This window comes from Lemur catta, chromosome 5 (genome assembly GCF_020740605.2).
Source record: "Lemur catta isolate mLemCat1 chromosome 5, mLemCat1.pri, whole genome shotgun sequence".
In the NCBI taxonomy this organism is placed as follows: Eukaryota; Metazoa; Chordata; class Mammalia; order Primates; family Lemuridae; genus Lemur; species Lemur catta.
This window is the reverse complement of record NC_059132.1, coordinates 52,473,696-52,491,519: the sequence shown is the minus strand read 5'-3', so window position 1 is coordinate 52,491,519 and position 17,824 is coordinate 52,473,696. Positions and strand designations below refer to the sequence as shown.

The following is a 17,824-nucleotide window of genomic DNA, read 5'->3' as shown; positions in this document are numbered from 1 at the left end:
TTCTTTTAGCGTCAGCTGTTGGTTCTTCAAGAATGAGTGCTTGGCATCTGTTGAGCCTCTTCTTTTAGGGTTTTCTGAGTTGGAATCTTCTATTATAGCAAAGATTGTTTTTAATGAAAAGGCATAGCAAAACCCTCAATTCTGAGATCATCAATTATACAAAATTCAAATATTGTTCATGTTCCTTAAGGGAGAACTGTGATAATTGGGACTGAGACTAGCATATTATTAGTAGTAACAGTAACATGGTTTTTTAGACTATAACTGGAAGTCAATTTCTGAATCTCTAGGTGAAAAAACTGGGCTTTCTTGGAGGTAGATGCCACATGTGTGGTTTGAGCTTAATTTGAGATTCAGGCGCCATAAATAATAAGATTAGGAGCATAGAGTTTTGTGAATGAGCATTTTGGCATCAGAAAGATGACAAGTGTATAATTTATCATTAGCTGAGCTTAGAAACCAATGTTCTGCCTTGATAGTCACAAAGAAGAGTGATGCTACAAGTGCCAGAATCTCTCATATGTTTTTGGGGATAGAGTTATTAGTCAAAGAATTTAGGACATCATAAAAACTGATGATAAGGAGATCAAAATGTCTGAATGCTTCATTTTGCACAAAAAGAAATTGAACATAGAAGCAAGTATTTAGCACCATCTCTAAAAACAGAAACCATAGAGAATGAATATGATAATACCTTAACTTGTATCAGTTTTCTTGTTAGAGAATCCTTTAAAGTATATTGTCTTATCATCTAGAGAACAATGTTTATAATATTTATTTTCCAGGATGGGAGGAGTATCCAGGAAATGAGAGCTGAAACTTGACAGTTATCTTTTTAAAAGGGGAAGAATATAACCTGTCCTGTTAATGCCAAATTAAAATGGTTGATGGATTCTGTGAACACGATTCAGGCTAAATGAAACCTATATGTGAAATATTTTGAAGAAATTAAACTCATCCTAAGACCTATAAAATTAATTCATATGGACAGTGGAATATTACACAGGATAGAGAATAAATCCCTGGGTAAGCAAACAATAGGATCACGGTGACAGCTCTATTTTTTTGAGCTCTATTATATTTTAATTTTTTTGTCTTGACTTCTTATGTAATCTTGGGAAAGATGCTTAACTTTCATGGATGTTCATATAGCTGTGAAGTGGGAATTATAATTGCCCCTTACTATGATAAAGGTTATGCAATATTTCTAAAATTCATGAACTTTTTAAGGAGACTCTCTTAATTAACAGAAGTTATTATAAAAATTAAAATTTTATGCATGGAAGAATATACAGAAATTTTGACCAATACTTTCTAAAACAGGCAAAAATTGTAAGTGCTATAGGGTCAAGTAGCTTCAAAGTTCATAAGAAAATCTTCTAGGTAGGAATGATACTTATTGATAAATGAAGGAAATAATATCTTTGGACAGAGATTAGCTTTGGGTTAGTTTGGAAAGAGATGGTTTAGCAAGATATTTTGGTTATCTATTGTTTCAAAGCTTAGTAGCTTTAAACAACAGCCATTTTATTTGCTTGTAAGTCTGGATCAGCGTTTTCGGGGCTCAGTGCAACTGACTCTCCTGCTGGTCTGTCTCAGAGTCACTCATTCAAATGGGTGCTGTCCTACGTGGTTCAGTTGAATCTGGATGGTCTATGATGGACTCATTCACTTGACGGGTGTTGCTGCTGGATTTTCTCTGGGCTTCTCTCTCTCTTTCTGGTTTTTCATCTTCAGGGAGACCAGCCTGGGCTGCTTCACACGGTGATCTCAGGGGTCCAAGAGAGCGAGAGCAGGAGAGCAGAAGCTGCAAGGCACCTTGAGGGCATGAAGTTGAAGCAACTTCTTTCTGTTGGTCAAAGCAAGTCACAAAGCCAGGATTTAAGGGGTGGCGAAACAGATTCCTCCACCTGTTGATGGGATGAAAAGAAAGTCACAATGCAAACGCTGTTTGTACAGGACTGTGGAGAATCATTATAGCCACATTTGCAAACAACTTACCACACAGGATAGGGGCTAGGGCAAAAGATATTTAGGTAATACAGTCTGCTAGTAAATTTTAAAATTTAAAATAGAAGAATTATGTCATGAAAAATTAGGGAGGAAGACCCGAAACAGTTCAAGATCCAAATAGGAAAGACTCAAGAAAGTCTAAGTCTAAAAAAAATATATGTGCATGTTTTTGAAGTAGAAAAATATGAAGAATTCTTATCTAATCGCTGTTTGATATAACTAGTATGTAGAAATATACTGTGAATTAAAAGGTAGAATTTAGGAAAGATAGCCAAGGGAAAAATAAAATGATTCTTATACCCTGGGGTATCCAGTTTATGGATTCTTGGGGTCAGATGGTTTGCTATAGAGGACAGAAAACAAAAGAACGTACAAAAGGGAGAATTCTAATATGTGAATTTTAAAAATAGTTATGAACTTAGAGATTAATATCAGTTTGATATGCATCTTTATGTAATAGTCACTGGACATTAGTATTGCCAATGTTTTCCACAATTTAAACTTTTATCACAAATTCCCATGTTTCCCATCTGGATAAATATTTGGGAAAAAAATGTGGAATTATAGTTGGTGAGGATTCTGGGAAGATAGCAAGCTAAAGTAGCTTGCACTCCTGCTCCCCTCAGGTCTACTCTCTCTTCCTCTCTCCTGACCCAAACCACTGCTGGAATTCTGCATGAAGGTGAAACTCCAAGCTTTGTGGAAGTTGAGGATGGAGAGTGGGGAGCAGATGGGAACTTTCTTTCTTCCTGGGCTGGGCTGGGCTGGCACTGAGGGCTGGCATCAGGTGAGTCCTATGGGAGGATCAGAATGCATTGGATACTCTGATGAGCTTCACCTCCAGAGGCTGGGGAACTCCTGGGGGGAAAACTGAAAATTGACGTCACCCCATTGTGTGTGTGTTCCACAAGAGACCAAGGAGAAAATCAGCAGTTGGATTGAGTCCTTCCTGTCTCTGAGGCTGTGGAGCAGAAAGTCTTCTGTTGCCCTGGCAGGGCCCTAGCAGCCTGCCTGCTGTTGCACTGCTGGGTCACAGGAGCAGAGAGCAAGGTGCTCGCCACCACTCATGGAACTGCAGTCGCATGGGTGCTCAGCAGTGAGACCTGAACCCCCATGATGTAACAAAGAAAGATGATGGCACCACAGCCGGAGACGACAGTCCGTAAGAACAGATAGAACCCATCCTTAATGCCATCAAGCAGCAGCCAGAGACAGATGACAACCTGACAAAAAATAGAAAGAGCACATAAGGAGACGTAAATGCAGTATAAGAAGACTTTCTAGGGATAAAATGCATAATTTTCCAATCAAACATTTTAGTAAATGAAGGAAATGATGAACATTCTTGAGACTTGAATTGGTAACCTAGTTGGTCAAGTGGAAGACTCTGAAAGCACGGAACAAAAATATAAAGGGATGGAAATCATGAGACAAAATAGATCAAGGAAAAATGTAACATGTGAGTAATGGGAGAGCCAGAAGGGGGAAAAGGAACAGATGGAGGAAAGACAATAATAATTAAATAAATATAAGAAACAAATTTTCTGAGCTTAAAAATCAGGACTGGAATCTGTAAATTCAAATAGCCCATCAAGTTCCAGGCAAGATTTGTGAAAAAAAGATACCTGGGCAAATATTGGAAAAGTTCTTGAACTCTGAAGTATAAGAGGTAAAAATCTTATAAGCTTCCAGACAGAGAGAGCAAATTACATACCATGAAGAAGTATTAGACTGGCAGCAAATTTCTCATCTGTGACACCAGAAACTGAAGATAGTGGAATAACTTCTGTAGACCATGCAGAGGAAAAACCAGCAGCCTGGAAACCCCATGCTTAGCCAAACTACCATTGCCCTGTCAAGGTGAAAGAAATTTATTACTGTGTAATTCAGAGATATCATCACCCATTTCCTGATAAAAATACTCAAGAAAATGGTATCAAACAAAAAGTAACTGAACAAAAAGTTAACTAGAAACACAGATCTCGAGATGAGGGAAGATAATAGGAGGGAAATGATTGATTGATTTATTGACAGAGTATTGATCTGTAACCCTGGGTAGAGTGCAGTGCCATCATCATAGCTCACTGCAACCTCACACTCCTGAGCTCAAGTGATCCTCCTGCCTCAGTGTCCCAAGTAGCTGGGACTATAGGTATGTGCCATGACACCCGGCTAATTTTTCTATTTTTGGTAAAGATTGGGTCTTGCTCTTGCTCAAGCTGGTCTTGAACTTCTGAGCTCAAGCAATCCTCCTGCCTTGGCCTCCCAGAGTGCTAGGATTACAGGTGTGAGCCACTGTACCTGGCTGGAAGTTTTTAAATTTAATCAGTTAACTCAAGTGAGAAGGAAAGAATGATTTCCAAATAAAAGTCTTTATATTAAATGTGAACAAACTGAGAAAATTCACAAATTAAAAAAATTCAATAAATATTTTAATGGGATAATTGTCAGACTGAGTTAAAAAGCAAAACCCAGTAATATGTTGTTTACAAGGAACACTTGAAACAAAGTGATTGAAGATGAAAACAAAAGGAAAGACAGTCATCCCAAGGCAAATTCAGAGAGTTAGTAGAACTAGCAATGTTAGGTTTAGACAAGGTGGTATTTAAGTTAAAGGCATAAATAGCTTAAAAATCAGGACTTGAATCTGTAAATTCAAATAGCCCATCAAGTTATAGGCAAGATTTGTGAACAAAAGATACCTGCACGAATATTGGAAAAGTTCTTGAACTCTGAAGTATAAGAGGTAAAAATCTTAGAAGCTTCTAGACAGAGAGAGCAAATTACCTACCATGAAAAAACATGTATTAAAAAGAGACAGAATTTTTGAAGATAAAGCTGTATATGTAAAATACCATAGCCACTAAATCTGTAAAACAAAACTGTTAGAAATGAAAATATAGTGAGATACTTTAATAAACCTCTCACACTTGTTTCAACCTGTTATAACCTTGCACATACCTTGAAGATAGAGAAATGGAATAAATAAAAAAGTCAATTTAATAAGTATGCTAGAACATTACATCTTGAATACAGAATATTCTTTTTGGGCTACTTAGAAAAATTGATCATATAAAGAGCACCTTAGTAAATTCGAAGGAAAAGAGATATTTATAGATTTTGGTTCTCTGATCATAATCCATTAACATTAGAAATAAATAACAGAAGGTAATAAGAAAGAAATTTTATTATTTAGAAATCAAAAGTCAAGTTGCAAACTATCTAGAAACCAATAACAGAAGCACAATCTATTCTACAAGCTATGAGGCAGAGTGAAAGCTGTAGCCAGGGGAAAGTTTACAGCCTGTAGATATTTTCATTGTTTAAGGATAATAACAAAGTGTATTCTTAATATGAAATGGGGAAAAACAAAACAAAAAGAACTAAATTAGAAAGAAGGAATAATAAAGGTAAAAGTTGAACTTAATGAAATAAAAAATGATAGAAAGGATAAATATATATAATAGCTGGTTCTTTGAAAAGTGCAATAAAATAGATATAAGGATTTGTGTGTCTGATTAGGAAATTATTATAATAAAGAGTAAAAAACGTGAAAGACTAGGATTGAGAAAAGGGTCATAATCAGAGATACAGGGATGATGCAAAGAAGATAACAAAGATAGAATTCATTCAGCTGTATGGCAATGAATTTGAAAAACCAAAAGAAATGGACTTTTTTCTTTGCTGAATGTAAATGTCAAATTTGACTAAGGGAGAAATGGAAAATTTGAGTAGGACAGTGACCACAAAAGAGATGGAAAAGTGACTAAAGACTTAGCACTGAAAATGGCAATGGGATCATATGGAATTATAGCTGAGTATCATGTAGCTTTTAAAGAACAAATAATTTTATCATTATTTAAACTGTTCTAGAAGAAGATGAAAAGCTCCTGATTCATTTACAAAATAAACATACATTTAATACCAAAACCTGACACAGCACAAAAAAGTCTAGAAACCAATTTAATTTTTAATATGGATATAAAAATTCTAGGGAAAATGTTAGCAGATAGAACCCATCAGTGTATTTGAGGACACAACTATGACCAGGTAGGGTTTGTTTCAAGAATACAGAAGTGGAGATCTATCAGTGCAGTCTATTATGTGATCAAATTAAAGGTAGAAAACCATATGATCACATCAGTAGATACTGAAATTAATAAAAGGTATAAATACTGCTCATGAAAACTATAAGAGGAGAAAAAATGGAAAGAAACCCCTTAGACGGGCAGACTGGCAAAAACTTAAAAGTTCAATAACTATTGATGTTAGGGGGAGGAAAAATACTCATTACCGGTTGAAGTATGTATTATAGCCATTTTGGAAAGCAATCTGGCAACATAGGTTAGAAACAATATCTATTTGATCCAGGAATTCTACTCTTTGTTCTCTTAAAGAAATAAAATCCACGTGTAAGGATATGTATTACGAGTTTGTGTTTTACAGTATTGTTTGTGTCAAGGAAATACAGAGACAAATGAATGCCCACCCGGAGAGGAATGGTTGGATATGTTACAATATATCCAAATGGTGAAATCTGTAGCCCTTGTAAAAGGAATTCAGGGCTATATCAGTTGAATTGAGAGACTTTAATGAGCCATTATGGAGTAGGAAAAGCAAGATGCAGAAAACTGGGTATGATAAACTACTTAATAAAAAAAAATAGAAAAAGATTGTTTATTTGTGTCTTTACAATTAAATGAACATGGAGAAATATAGATGTTCTTTGATTTATGATGGGGGTTATGTCCTGAAACCTATTGGAAGTTGAAAATACTGTAAGTTGAAAATACATTTAATACACCTAACCTGCTGAATATCATAGCATAGCCTAGTCTGCTTTACCTGTGCTTGGGACGCTTACATTAGCTTATGGTTGGGCAAAATCATCTAACAATCTAAAGCGTTGAATATCTCATTAACTTACGGAATATTGAAAGTGAAAAACAGTGGTTTTATAGGTACTTGAAATACAGATTCTACTGGATTCCTACTGTTGTGAAGTGGAAAAATCATAAACTGAAACATTGTAAGTTGGGGACTATCTGTATGTAGAAGAAAACATACCAGGTAGTTAATAGGGGTTCCTGGGGCAGGGGGCAAGCGAGAGGGGTGGCATTCGGGCTGATACCGGTGGCAGAGAAAAGAATCAAATGAAAAAGAACACACACGCAGATCACTAATAAATAATATGTATGATGACTTCTGTATATTTATGTACATGAATGAGTGTGAATGTGTGCATGTTCATGCATGTGCATGCATACACGTGCAAGTGGAATCTTAAAGGTAGGGAATGCCTATTGCCTTTTGTTCAATTATTTATTTATAATTTCTGTAGTACTAAGTAAAAACAATAAATTCTCAAAGCCTGTGGTGTGGTAACTGTATTAGGGCTCTTTGGGTTGTAATAACAGAAATCCAGTCAAAAACCAGCAGAAGCAAAAAAGGGAATTTATTGGCTCACAGAAGGCTTCACAAACCACTGGATCCAGAAATCGGTTAAGGTTTCATCAGCATGTCTCTGTTTTTTTGCCTCTGCCTGCATTTTTGCCTCCCGCTTTCCTTTCCTTCTCTTTATATTTTTGGCTTTATTCTCTCTCTTGGTGGCATGGCAGTTCCTTGATACACCCTTTTCTGGTTCTGTGCCCTCTCCCCTGGTCCATGGCCTGTCCTGTCTTCCCCTAACTTCAAATAAAAAAAGTTCTAGGCAGGAGCTTTGAGAGGACTGGTTTGGGTCACATGCCCATCAGACTAATCCTTGTGAGCAGGGCAGTAGTGGAGTGCTGTCATCAGCCCAGCCTGGGTCCCAAGTCCACAGCTTGGGACAGAAGGGAGGTACTGCATTAGCACAGCCCAACTGCAATTGCGCAACTTGCGTGAGTAGGGAGCAGGGCCCAGGAAGCAGGGGCAGTTGGGAGGGGGAGCAGTGTGATCTAAAGGAGATAAAAAGATCCTAGGTAGACAGAAACAACAGATGTTCACTGGGGCGACTTTGCTTCAAAATACGAGCCAAGTTTGCATCTTCACTGTCAAGGGAATTAAGTAGCGGAGTAAGGGGATTTGAGTCAAATAGTAAGTGGTGTACATTTAGGGCCGTGAACATAATCATTTGATAGTCCAGGAGCTTAAGGTGATTTATGAGAATTGCAGTGGGTAATTATCCATGTGTGTAGTCTTATCCCCAGATGATTTATAAAAGAATTAAAGACTGTGAAGTGATTAGTAAGGAATACCAGCTTCATATATGTACTTTTGTAGGAAAAGAAACCCATTTATATTTATTTTTAAGGTAATTTTAGTGTACCAGATTCTTTCCCCAGTGCCTGGTGAGACATACTTTTAACACCTCTTGTTCTCATCAAGGTATCCTCCAGGCTTGATCATGCCAGAGATTCCATCCATCTTTTCCCTTTTATTGATATGTAATAATTTACATATTTATGAGGTACACGTGAGTGTTTGTTACATGCAAAAGAATGAGTAATAATCAAGTCAGGGTAATTGGGTTATCCATCACCTTAAGTGTTTATTGTTTTTATGTGTTGATATCATTTCAAGTCCTCTCGTCTAGTTACTTTGAAACATATATGTTAATAGTATTTTTGCTAAGTATCAGCACCCTAGTCTGCTGTCAAACATTAGAACTTATTTCTTCTATCTAACTATGTGTTTGTACCCATAACCAACCTTTCTTCACCACCTGTTTCCCCCCACACCCTTCCCAGACTCTGGTATCTATCATTCTGTTCTCTATGTCCATGAGATCAAGTTTTTTAGCTCTTGTGTGTGAGTGAGAACACGCAGTATTTGTCTTTCTGTGCCCGACTTATTTCACCTAATATAATGTCCTCTGTTTGTATCCAAGTTGTTGGAAATGACATTATTTAATTCTTTTTTATGGCCAAATAGTATTTCATTGTGTATATACACCACATTTTCTTTATCCATTTGTTTGTTGATGGGCATTTAGGTTGATTCTGTATCTTGGCTATTGTGAATAGTGCTGCTATAAACATGCGAGTGCAGGTATCTGTTTAATATACTGATTTCTTTTCCTTTGGAAATCCCAGTAGTGGGATTTCTGGGTCATATTGTATTTCCATTTTTAGTTTTTTAAGAAATCTCTGTATTGTTTTCCATAGTGGTTGTACTAATTTACGTACCTACCAAAAGTATTGATTTATAGTAATGCCTTGATATTAAGATGCTAGATAAGTGACTGATATTTTGACTCTGAAAAAATATTAATGGACTTACCTAGAGATTGTATAGAAAAAGTAAGCTGATTTAAAATACCCATGGGTAGAAAAATCTGTAAATTTTGTATGTAGAAAAATCTGTATCTGTAAAAATAGCCAAGGCCGGGTGCAGTGACTCACTCCTGTAATCTTAGCACTCTGGGAGGCCGAGGCGGGAGGATTGCTCGAGGTCAGGAGTTCGAGACCAGCCTGAGCAAAAGCAAGACCCTGTCTCTACAGAAAAATAGAAAGAAATTAACCGGACAACTAAAAATATATAGAAAAAATTAGTTGGGCATGGTGGCGCATGCCTGTAGTCCCAGCTACTCAGGAGGCAGGAGGATTGCTTGAGCCCAGGAGTTTGGGGTTGCTGTGAGCTAGGCTGATGCCACGGCACTCTAGCCTGGGCAACAGAATGAGACTCTTTCTCAAAAAAAAAAAAAAAAAAGCCAAAATATTTAGTCATAGATTTCTTTTTTTCTTTTGTAGCTTTTTTACTGTGAAAGATAACACTAGAGTAGAAAACTGTACTGTCCGATGGTAGACCACAAAGTGAACACTCATAAGGACCCCCCAGCTCAAGACAAGGAACGTTGTCAGCTCTTCCGCAGGCTGCGTGGAGCTGTGCCAGCCCTGCCCCTCCGTCCCCTCGAAGGCATCTGCTGTCCTGACTTGTAAGCTAATTACTTCCAGGCTTTTCTTCACAGCTTCACCACCTACGCTTGCATCCCTAAACAGTGTCGCTTAGCTTTGCCTGCTTTTTGAAATTCATATAAATGGGCTCATATTGTGTGTGCTCTTTTGGGTCTGGCCTCTTTCACTCAGCGTCATGATGGCTGTCCACAGCTTTTGACAGTAGTGAAGGCAGGGTGGGAATGGGCCGGAATGAATATCTCTTAGAGGACCAAATAAAACTCCAACTACTTGTAGCCCTGTAAAGTTATAAATTTTAAGTTATTATTCAGGTTCTTTGAGCAACCTTAGAGTCATAATGAGACAGATAAAAACAAAATTTTTTGTAAGGACTCTGGTAGTTGGTAGCCTGGCTTCTCAAAAGGAACAATCGCTATGCTGTTTTGTGCCATTCCAGAAAGAAATACTTGTGCTGGTTGCATTTTCAGGGATGTTTCCAGAGCTCAAGGCTGTTCGCTGGTTCTGCCCAGAAATGCCACTCCTAGAGGCAGGACTGGATGAAGGGTTTCCAGCTGATGGAGTGGGTTTGCGAGAGTTGGCCTTGGAATTAGAGTAGGTGTCTTTTTTATTGGATATTTCAACATTTATTATTTTCTTTTCGGGTCACCAAAAAGTTCCCTGTATGAATTTTTATAAATACAAACATTATGATCACATTACACTGTGTCTTAACACATTCAAAGGTTTCAGAATATTTCTGTGACAAAAGCTTTGCTTTAAATAATAGCTCAATATTGTCAAGCAAATAATTTAGGTTCACAGAATTATCAGCTAGAAATTGTGGCTGGCCCAACATAGAATGTTCCTGCTACTCTTCTAATGGTTGGAAGCTTGGTGCAGAGAGCGTGAATGTGACCAGCTGACTGTCAGATGCTGACAATATAATGTGTTCTCACACATAAACTTTTTATTGGTGTTTATATGTGTCTATTCTAGCTTTCTGTGCATTTAGATGTAATTTTGCTTAGTTATCCTCACTGGATGTTTTACTTTCTCTTTTCTTGATGTCTTTATGTATGTGTTTACATACTGTCTTTTCCTCTTTCACATGACTCCGCATACCTCAGTCCTTTCTATGGCAATAGGGGGCAATTGCTTCTGCCCATCTGACTATTCTTATCAGCTTCGGTATACCTGGCTTTGGGAGGGCATGAACGCTGGATGGGAAGGTGACTGCAAGCAGAACATGACATGTTCTGTTTGAATGGGCCAGTGGTCTGTATTGGCTCTCAGGAGGGCTGTTGTAAGAGCACTGAGTTCAGCAGGGAATGAATGAGAGCTGCCCAGGGATAGGGACCATTCTGTGAAGGCAGCTAGGACTGGGAGTGGTGGCCAGGATAGAACACCTTCTTGTTCTGTGGCTATCATCCTGACAATGTTCATCCCATAGAAGGGAAGAAATACCAGCTTTGTGGAACTGTGGGCAAGATGCAGTCACGTTTTGCAGTGACGTGGGTGTGTATATCCTGAACAGGTTCAGGGTCAGGATGAAGAAAAGTATTAGGGCACATGGAAGGAAAGCAGTAGAAGAGTTGATGTTTTTGTCTGTAAATCTTTTTGTGTGTGAGAGACTGGATACAGAGAGATTGGTTCATGGGAGCAGTTTTGAAATACAGGCGTTCATGTACAGTAAACTCTATTTTTAAAACTCCTACCTACGCTTCTTGGCTTGTCACCAAAGATTCTATTGATTGACTTCCTTTTGCCCCGGAGTATACATCTTGCCACCAATACCATTATGCATCTTGTAGAATAGGAAGTAAATTAAAAAATTAGTTAAAGTCATAAATAAAAAGGAAGATAATATGTATTGACAGGTCAACTATTCATGATTTTTAAAATTATCCAAGGTTGGCTACCCCCTGTCTTTTCTCTGTTAATGCAGTACAATCCACAGCAAATTGTAATTGCTAACATAGTTCCACTCTGCTTCTCAGAACTGCTGTGACAGCTTTCTGCTATTATTGCTTGGGGGTGTGCTTGGAAAGTCAAATGCATGTTGATATTTATTCTAAGCAAAACACAATTGAAGATGAATCTACTACCCAAAATACCATATATATTATAGCTAAATAAAAATGATTTGTAGATTTATTATATTACTGCTCCCTTCCAATAGTACTGATAATTGAGAACTGTGTGTATAAAATCAACCTTCAGCCATTTGTCTGAAGCTGGTAGTAGCCAATAATAGTAATATTAAGGACTGTGGATTCTATTATACTTTCTGTTTACTACAGAAAGAGAGTTTACATGAAATAAAGTAAGTAAGTAGCGGAACATTGAGTATTTCTTGATAGTCATGCATGAGTGATTGATTCTTCACGTCTGGATATATAACTGTGCATGTGATATGTGTTTACTTCTCTTTCTTGGGAATTAGACTTGTTGATAATGCTTGTATATTGGGTGTCATATGCTTCATTCGTCCTTGAGTGAATGTATATGCACAACAATGGTTTTCAGGATGAGTATTGAAACAAAAAGTTTGAAATTGATAGTCAAACAATAAAGGCATTTATATAACAAATTTCTTTACACTTAGAAGGAGAGAACAGTCTGCATAATTAAATATGCTCTCATCTCTGTCAGAGCTTTCTGAAAACACATTTTTAACATTTATCCTTAAGATTCCCTTCTTTTTTGTGTTCCTAAGCACTATTAAGGGTATTTAGACACCTGATATTTATGCCAGCAGTACTGTGAATTAGTCTGCTATTTCTGATACATGTCCCATTCTATTTTGAAAGAGGCCAGAATTTGTTGCAAGTTTCAGAGTGAAAACCTCTTGTATCTAGACTAAAGCATGCTCTAGAGCACATAGCTAGCTCTATAATGTACTTTACACCCATTGGGATTCTTAATTCCTTCCTCACTGTCATATTTGTGGACTGAAATGGCTAAGGATGAAGATAACACTATGCTGTCCTGGGAGCAGAAATGCGTGAAAAGATGAAGGATATTTAACCTTTTAAGTCCATTGCTTCTAATTCTTGAAGCTCAGAAAATTCCATAAAGCACTTTTCAGAAACACCTTTTCCATGAACTGCTCATTATATTAGATCTCTTTTTTTCTTTACAGACCCTTCCTATGGCCTTTATAAACATGTGTCTGAGACAAGCGTTATATGCAGAAGCCAAAAATGCCTGGAAGATTTCTTGTTCCTCTCACTACTTTTCCAGCCTTTTTGCATCTCTGCCTGATTTGGATGATATGATATTCAGAGGGGCACTTTAATCGAAGCCGTTCCTCAGCGAGACACATCTGGCAGAAGATAGTACATGTAATTCAAGATGGCCAGCCAGTCGCCCGAAGATGCTGCAGAGTCTCAGGTCTCTGACGAGCTCGAGTGCAAGATCTGTTATAACCGATACAATCTGAAACAGAGGAAACCCAAGGTGCTGGAGTGTTGTCATAGGGTTTGTGCCAAATGCCTCTACAAGATCATAGATTTTGGGGACTCCCCACAAGGTGTCATCGTCTGTCCTTTCTGCAGGTTTGAGACATGCCTGCCGGATGATGAAGTTAGCAGCCTGCCCGATGACAACAATATCCTCGTAAACTTGACTTGCGGAGGCAAAGGGAGGAAGTGCCTGCCAGAGAACCCCACTGAGCTGCTGCTGACCCCCAAGAGGCTGGCCTCTCTGGTCAGTCCTTCCCACACGTCCTCCAACTGCCTGGTCATCACCATCATGGAGGTGCAGAGAGAGAGCTCCCCATCCCTGAGCTCCACTCCCGTAGTAGAATTCTATAGGCCTGCAAGTTTCGACTCTGTCACCACTGTGTCACACAACTGGACTGTGTGGAACTGCACGTCCCTGCTATTCCAGACATCTATCCGGGTGTTAGTGTGGTTGCTAGGTCTGCTGTACTTCAGCTCCTTACCCTTGGGGATCTACTTACTGGTGTCTAAGAAAGTCACCCTGGGGGTCGTCTTTGTCAGCCTGGTCCCTTCGAGCCTTGTTATTCTTATGGTGTACGGTTTCTGCCAATGTGTTTGTCATGAATTTCTAGACTGTATGGCCCCTCCTTCTTAATCAAGATGCAAAATAACAACTTTGGCACACATTGCTATGTTTGAAGTTAGGTAATTTATAATTTCTTTTATGTTCTTTATGATTAGTGTCCATGACATGAACAAAGCCCTTGGCCATATGTTTGTGGTCCATTTTCCATCAGAATGTTGACTGGATTGGTTTTCCTGTATGCTGGAAGTAAAAATGTTCATTTTTACTTAGGGCTTAGCAAAGAAGCAAAACTGTGTAAACTCAGCCTTCATGGAGCACTGACAGCTGTGAGTCTTCTCACAGAAAGGGCAAGATGTCACTTGGCACTGGCAGCCAGACTGCAGGGGTGTGGTGTGTGCTGTAGTAGAGGTCTTTGTGGAAAGTTAGGAATGAACTGATTCCTTTTTTTCAGAATCATGGCTGTTCTACGATGGCAGGTGGACATGAGAGGACGGGTGCTCTGAGACACAGCCATGTGCAAAGTGTGCACTCTTGCGCCCCCCCCCCATTAGTCCTAGCGTTGGATCCCCCTGGAACCATCTTTTGGTGTTTTCTCTCTTGAATTAGTGTGTCTCTCTGTGGTCTGCTGTGCCCATTGAAATGCCTGTTCCCTCTGCACATTCTTTCTTGCCAAGGGGAGGCTATTCCCTTGAGTGATATCAGCTGAATATCTGTTTTGCCACGTTACTAGAGATAATGAAAACACTGAGGAGCTTTCATGGCAGAATATGGCCATTTGTCTTTGAGACATATCCTTCCTCATGTTTATTTTCCTCTCTCCTCAGGCTTCTCTGAGAACAACTGAGGAGAATGAACTTCTGGTAGAGCAGTTATCCTTCACGGAAACTTTCAGTTGAACCTTTCCTTAAAACGTTTTAGTTTTTTTTCTTTTTAGCCACATTACTTAATCAGCCCCACCTTTTATCCTGAACGAGGTTCCATTTAAATTCGTTGCTCGAAATTTATGAGGACTTTCTTTTTTTCCCATTGCATTTTTAATTTTGTTAGGGTTTATTTAATTTAATCTTAAAACAGTATGGAGCAAATTGTGGCAAAGGAAACCCAGAAATAATTAACGAGACACTCTAGCTCACAGTTTGAAGTGCTGAGAACCTAAGTATGTTGCTGTACTGTACTGCATTGTACCAAAATATAATGGTTTGGGTTTATGTGCAAGGCTGTGTTTTGTAGTAGTCCAGGCAGAGGGGTGGGCAAGAGACACTCAAGCTGATGCCCTGTGTGAAAAGACCCTTCAAGAAAGTAAAATGAGAGGGCTGAGTGCAGCTTAACATGTTGCTGTCCCTGTTGTCCTTAGGTTAGTTTTGAAATGGATTCAAGTTCTTACATAATTGTTTTCAAATAAAAGCATAAACCAGGTGGCTGGAGTTAATGAACTTCTTTTCATAATTTAGAGGAAGTTGAATGTATATATTTATGAGAAAAATGGTTTAGCAGATTATAGGTTGAGGGAATAGAATGTTCACAGAAACTAAGCAAAAAACAAAAAAAGCATTTTAGTCTCTAAGACCCATTACTGATGATTAACATGAAAATATTTGTAACTTTTAGAAAGGGGCATTACTATGACTACATTAACTTGTTTGTGATGAAATATTTATTGTGCAATATAGTTTCACTGGCCAATTCCAATATCCTTATTCAGGGAAAATTGACACTTAACTAGAACAGCAGTTTGATTTTAATTGTGTAACTATTAACTTGGAGAATATGTATGCCCAAGCTAAGTATGATGAGAAAGTATAGGTGGGATGTGGTCCAATGAATTTAAACCCCAGGATACAGCTAAATACATTTATGGTTTCATAAGATCTAGTTTAGATAGCATCATGAATGCAATTTCCAGAAATCTATTTGTACTTAGAATAAATATAATGTTTAGGAGATGTTTTGTGATTTGGATTTATATATTTATAAGGTTTTTAAAAAATGCTCATTTTGTCTGAAATGTAACATTGAATAAATTGGTGAGTTATATGAGATTTATAGAAAGCTCTGGACATGGGTACTATATATTTTGCTTATTTGTGTAATGTCTGCAGTGCTGAATCTGTCTCTGTGTATTGTGGCAGTCTTTTTTTTTTAAGTTGTGAGTAAGTTAATTTGGTTTTAAAGAGTTATAAATGTATGACAACAAAAAACTCTTAGTGGTGTTGAATGAAAAAGGGACAATGTTTTAATATTTTCTTCACTGTGATAATGTTTTGTTTGTTTATTAAATTGTTATTATTTCCAAACTAGAAGTTTGATTTCTCTGACTCATGGTTGAAATTCAGTTAGTACTTTGGACCTCTGTTAACTTTAGATAACTGCAAAACGTGAACTTTCAGAAACATTGAATAAGCTAATGCCTTTATCATGTGCACAGAGATTTCAGAATTTTTCAGCAAAGGGCACCTGACCTATCACACTTCTAAAAGGCCCTTATACCTTTTCTTTTTAAAGCAAGGGAGAAAAATTAGAGGAGATGAAATAAAAATATTATCTTTATAAATAAATTTTTTGTTTTAATTTGTTTGATTTTATTTCCAGGTTTTGCCTAGCTGCTCAATGAAATGGAATCCATTTTAGCTGGGGAATCATGGTATGGGCAAATTAAAAAAATTACCTGGTATCTAAATGTGACCATTGTTAGGCAAAGTAGAAGTAATTTGGGAATATGTAGTAGTTCTATGTTTGTGATAATTAGGAAATTGGCACCATATGTTAAAAGTAATTGTTTCATTCACTTCTGAAATCTTCACATAGATAAACAAAGAATCAGATAAAAGAAAGCAGTTACATGTGTTAGTCATAACCTACAGTGTGAAGTCATGCTTATCTACTGAGAGACTTGAAAGCCATGAGCATTTGCTCAGTTGTAAACAGATACTGGGCTTCAAAGACACCTTGATGAAAATTCTTAGCAGGTCAACCAGGTAGACCCAAAGCCAAAGAAATCCTGGTATTGATAGGCTGACATAAGTTATAAATATGAGCTCTGTGCGTGCTGGGATACAGATGAGAGGTGCAAACGAGTTAACTTGGGAGTATAATGGAGGGAAGCTATGATTTTTTGTGTTTCTGCATTTTTTGAGATTTGCTCTTTTTGCATACTCTTCTTGGTAAAAAACTAATACTGTTACCTGCCTTGATTCTTTTGAAACACCACGTATTATTCCAGAGCTTCACTCAAAACCAATGAGAGTCTTGGTTAAAGGTAAGCTGCCTGAAAGAGTTTAACCATTTGCTCTTGAAGTTTGAGTTTTGTGTGCTTTACACATCTTTGCCCCTTTGTTACGGGTTTAATGCTCTTCATTTCAATACCCTTTATGAAGTTTTACTCCTCTGTGAGGTATAGGCTTAGTATTGGGTCTTTCCTTACAAGTTTACCTTTGTGTAAAAGAGATTTTAAAAATGTGGATAACTATAATAAGTGTTGAAATTTGAGTAAATTCCAAGTGAATCCTAGAGGCAATACAGTTCAGCCCAATTCCTTATATTATTTAAATCTGTGATATAATCCAAATACTCAGTGTACAGATATTTATGGTTCCGACCTGAAGGTGCTTGAAGCTTTTGAATAAAAAAAACCCAAATTAAATTATGTCCTGAATACTGGGTATACTAAGCAGAGATGTGTGCTAATGTATTTTTAAAAGGTTGAACCTTGATGTAATTAAAACATTCAATTAACTAAAACAATTACTCTGCAAGCATTTTACTTAGGAGTTTATTAGATTTGCAGCATATTAACCCTTTAAATGGAGAGGGTTGGAATGTTGTAAGAGAAAAGAATGTGCTGGGACAGTAGGTCATTTTAGATCATGCTTTTCCCGTGAAGTGTAAAGAAAGAAAGTTTCATTTTATGT

At 37.6% G+C, this 17,824-nt stretch overlaps 1 protein-coding gene across 1 annotated transcript in view; it reads left to right on the top strand.

Moving 5' to 3' along the window:
- RNF182 (ring finger protein 182) overlaps positions 1 to 16,427 on the top strand; it is a 45,736-nt gene extending 29,309 nt beyond the window's left edge. Inside the window, exon 2 of the mRNA XM_045551803.1 lies at positions 13,030 to 16,427. Coding sequence (XP_045407759.1) covers positions 13,242 to 13,985 — 744 coding nt within the window. The 5' untranslated portion in view covers positions 13,030 to 13,241 and the 3' untranslated portion in view covers positions 13,986 to 16,427. The remainder of the gene's footprint in view (positions 1 to 13,029) is intronic.
- Positions 16,428 to 17,824: the final 1,397 nt, after the last annotated feature.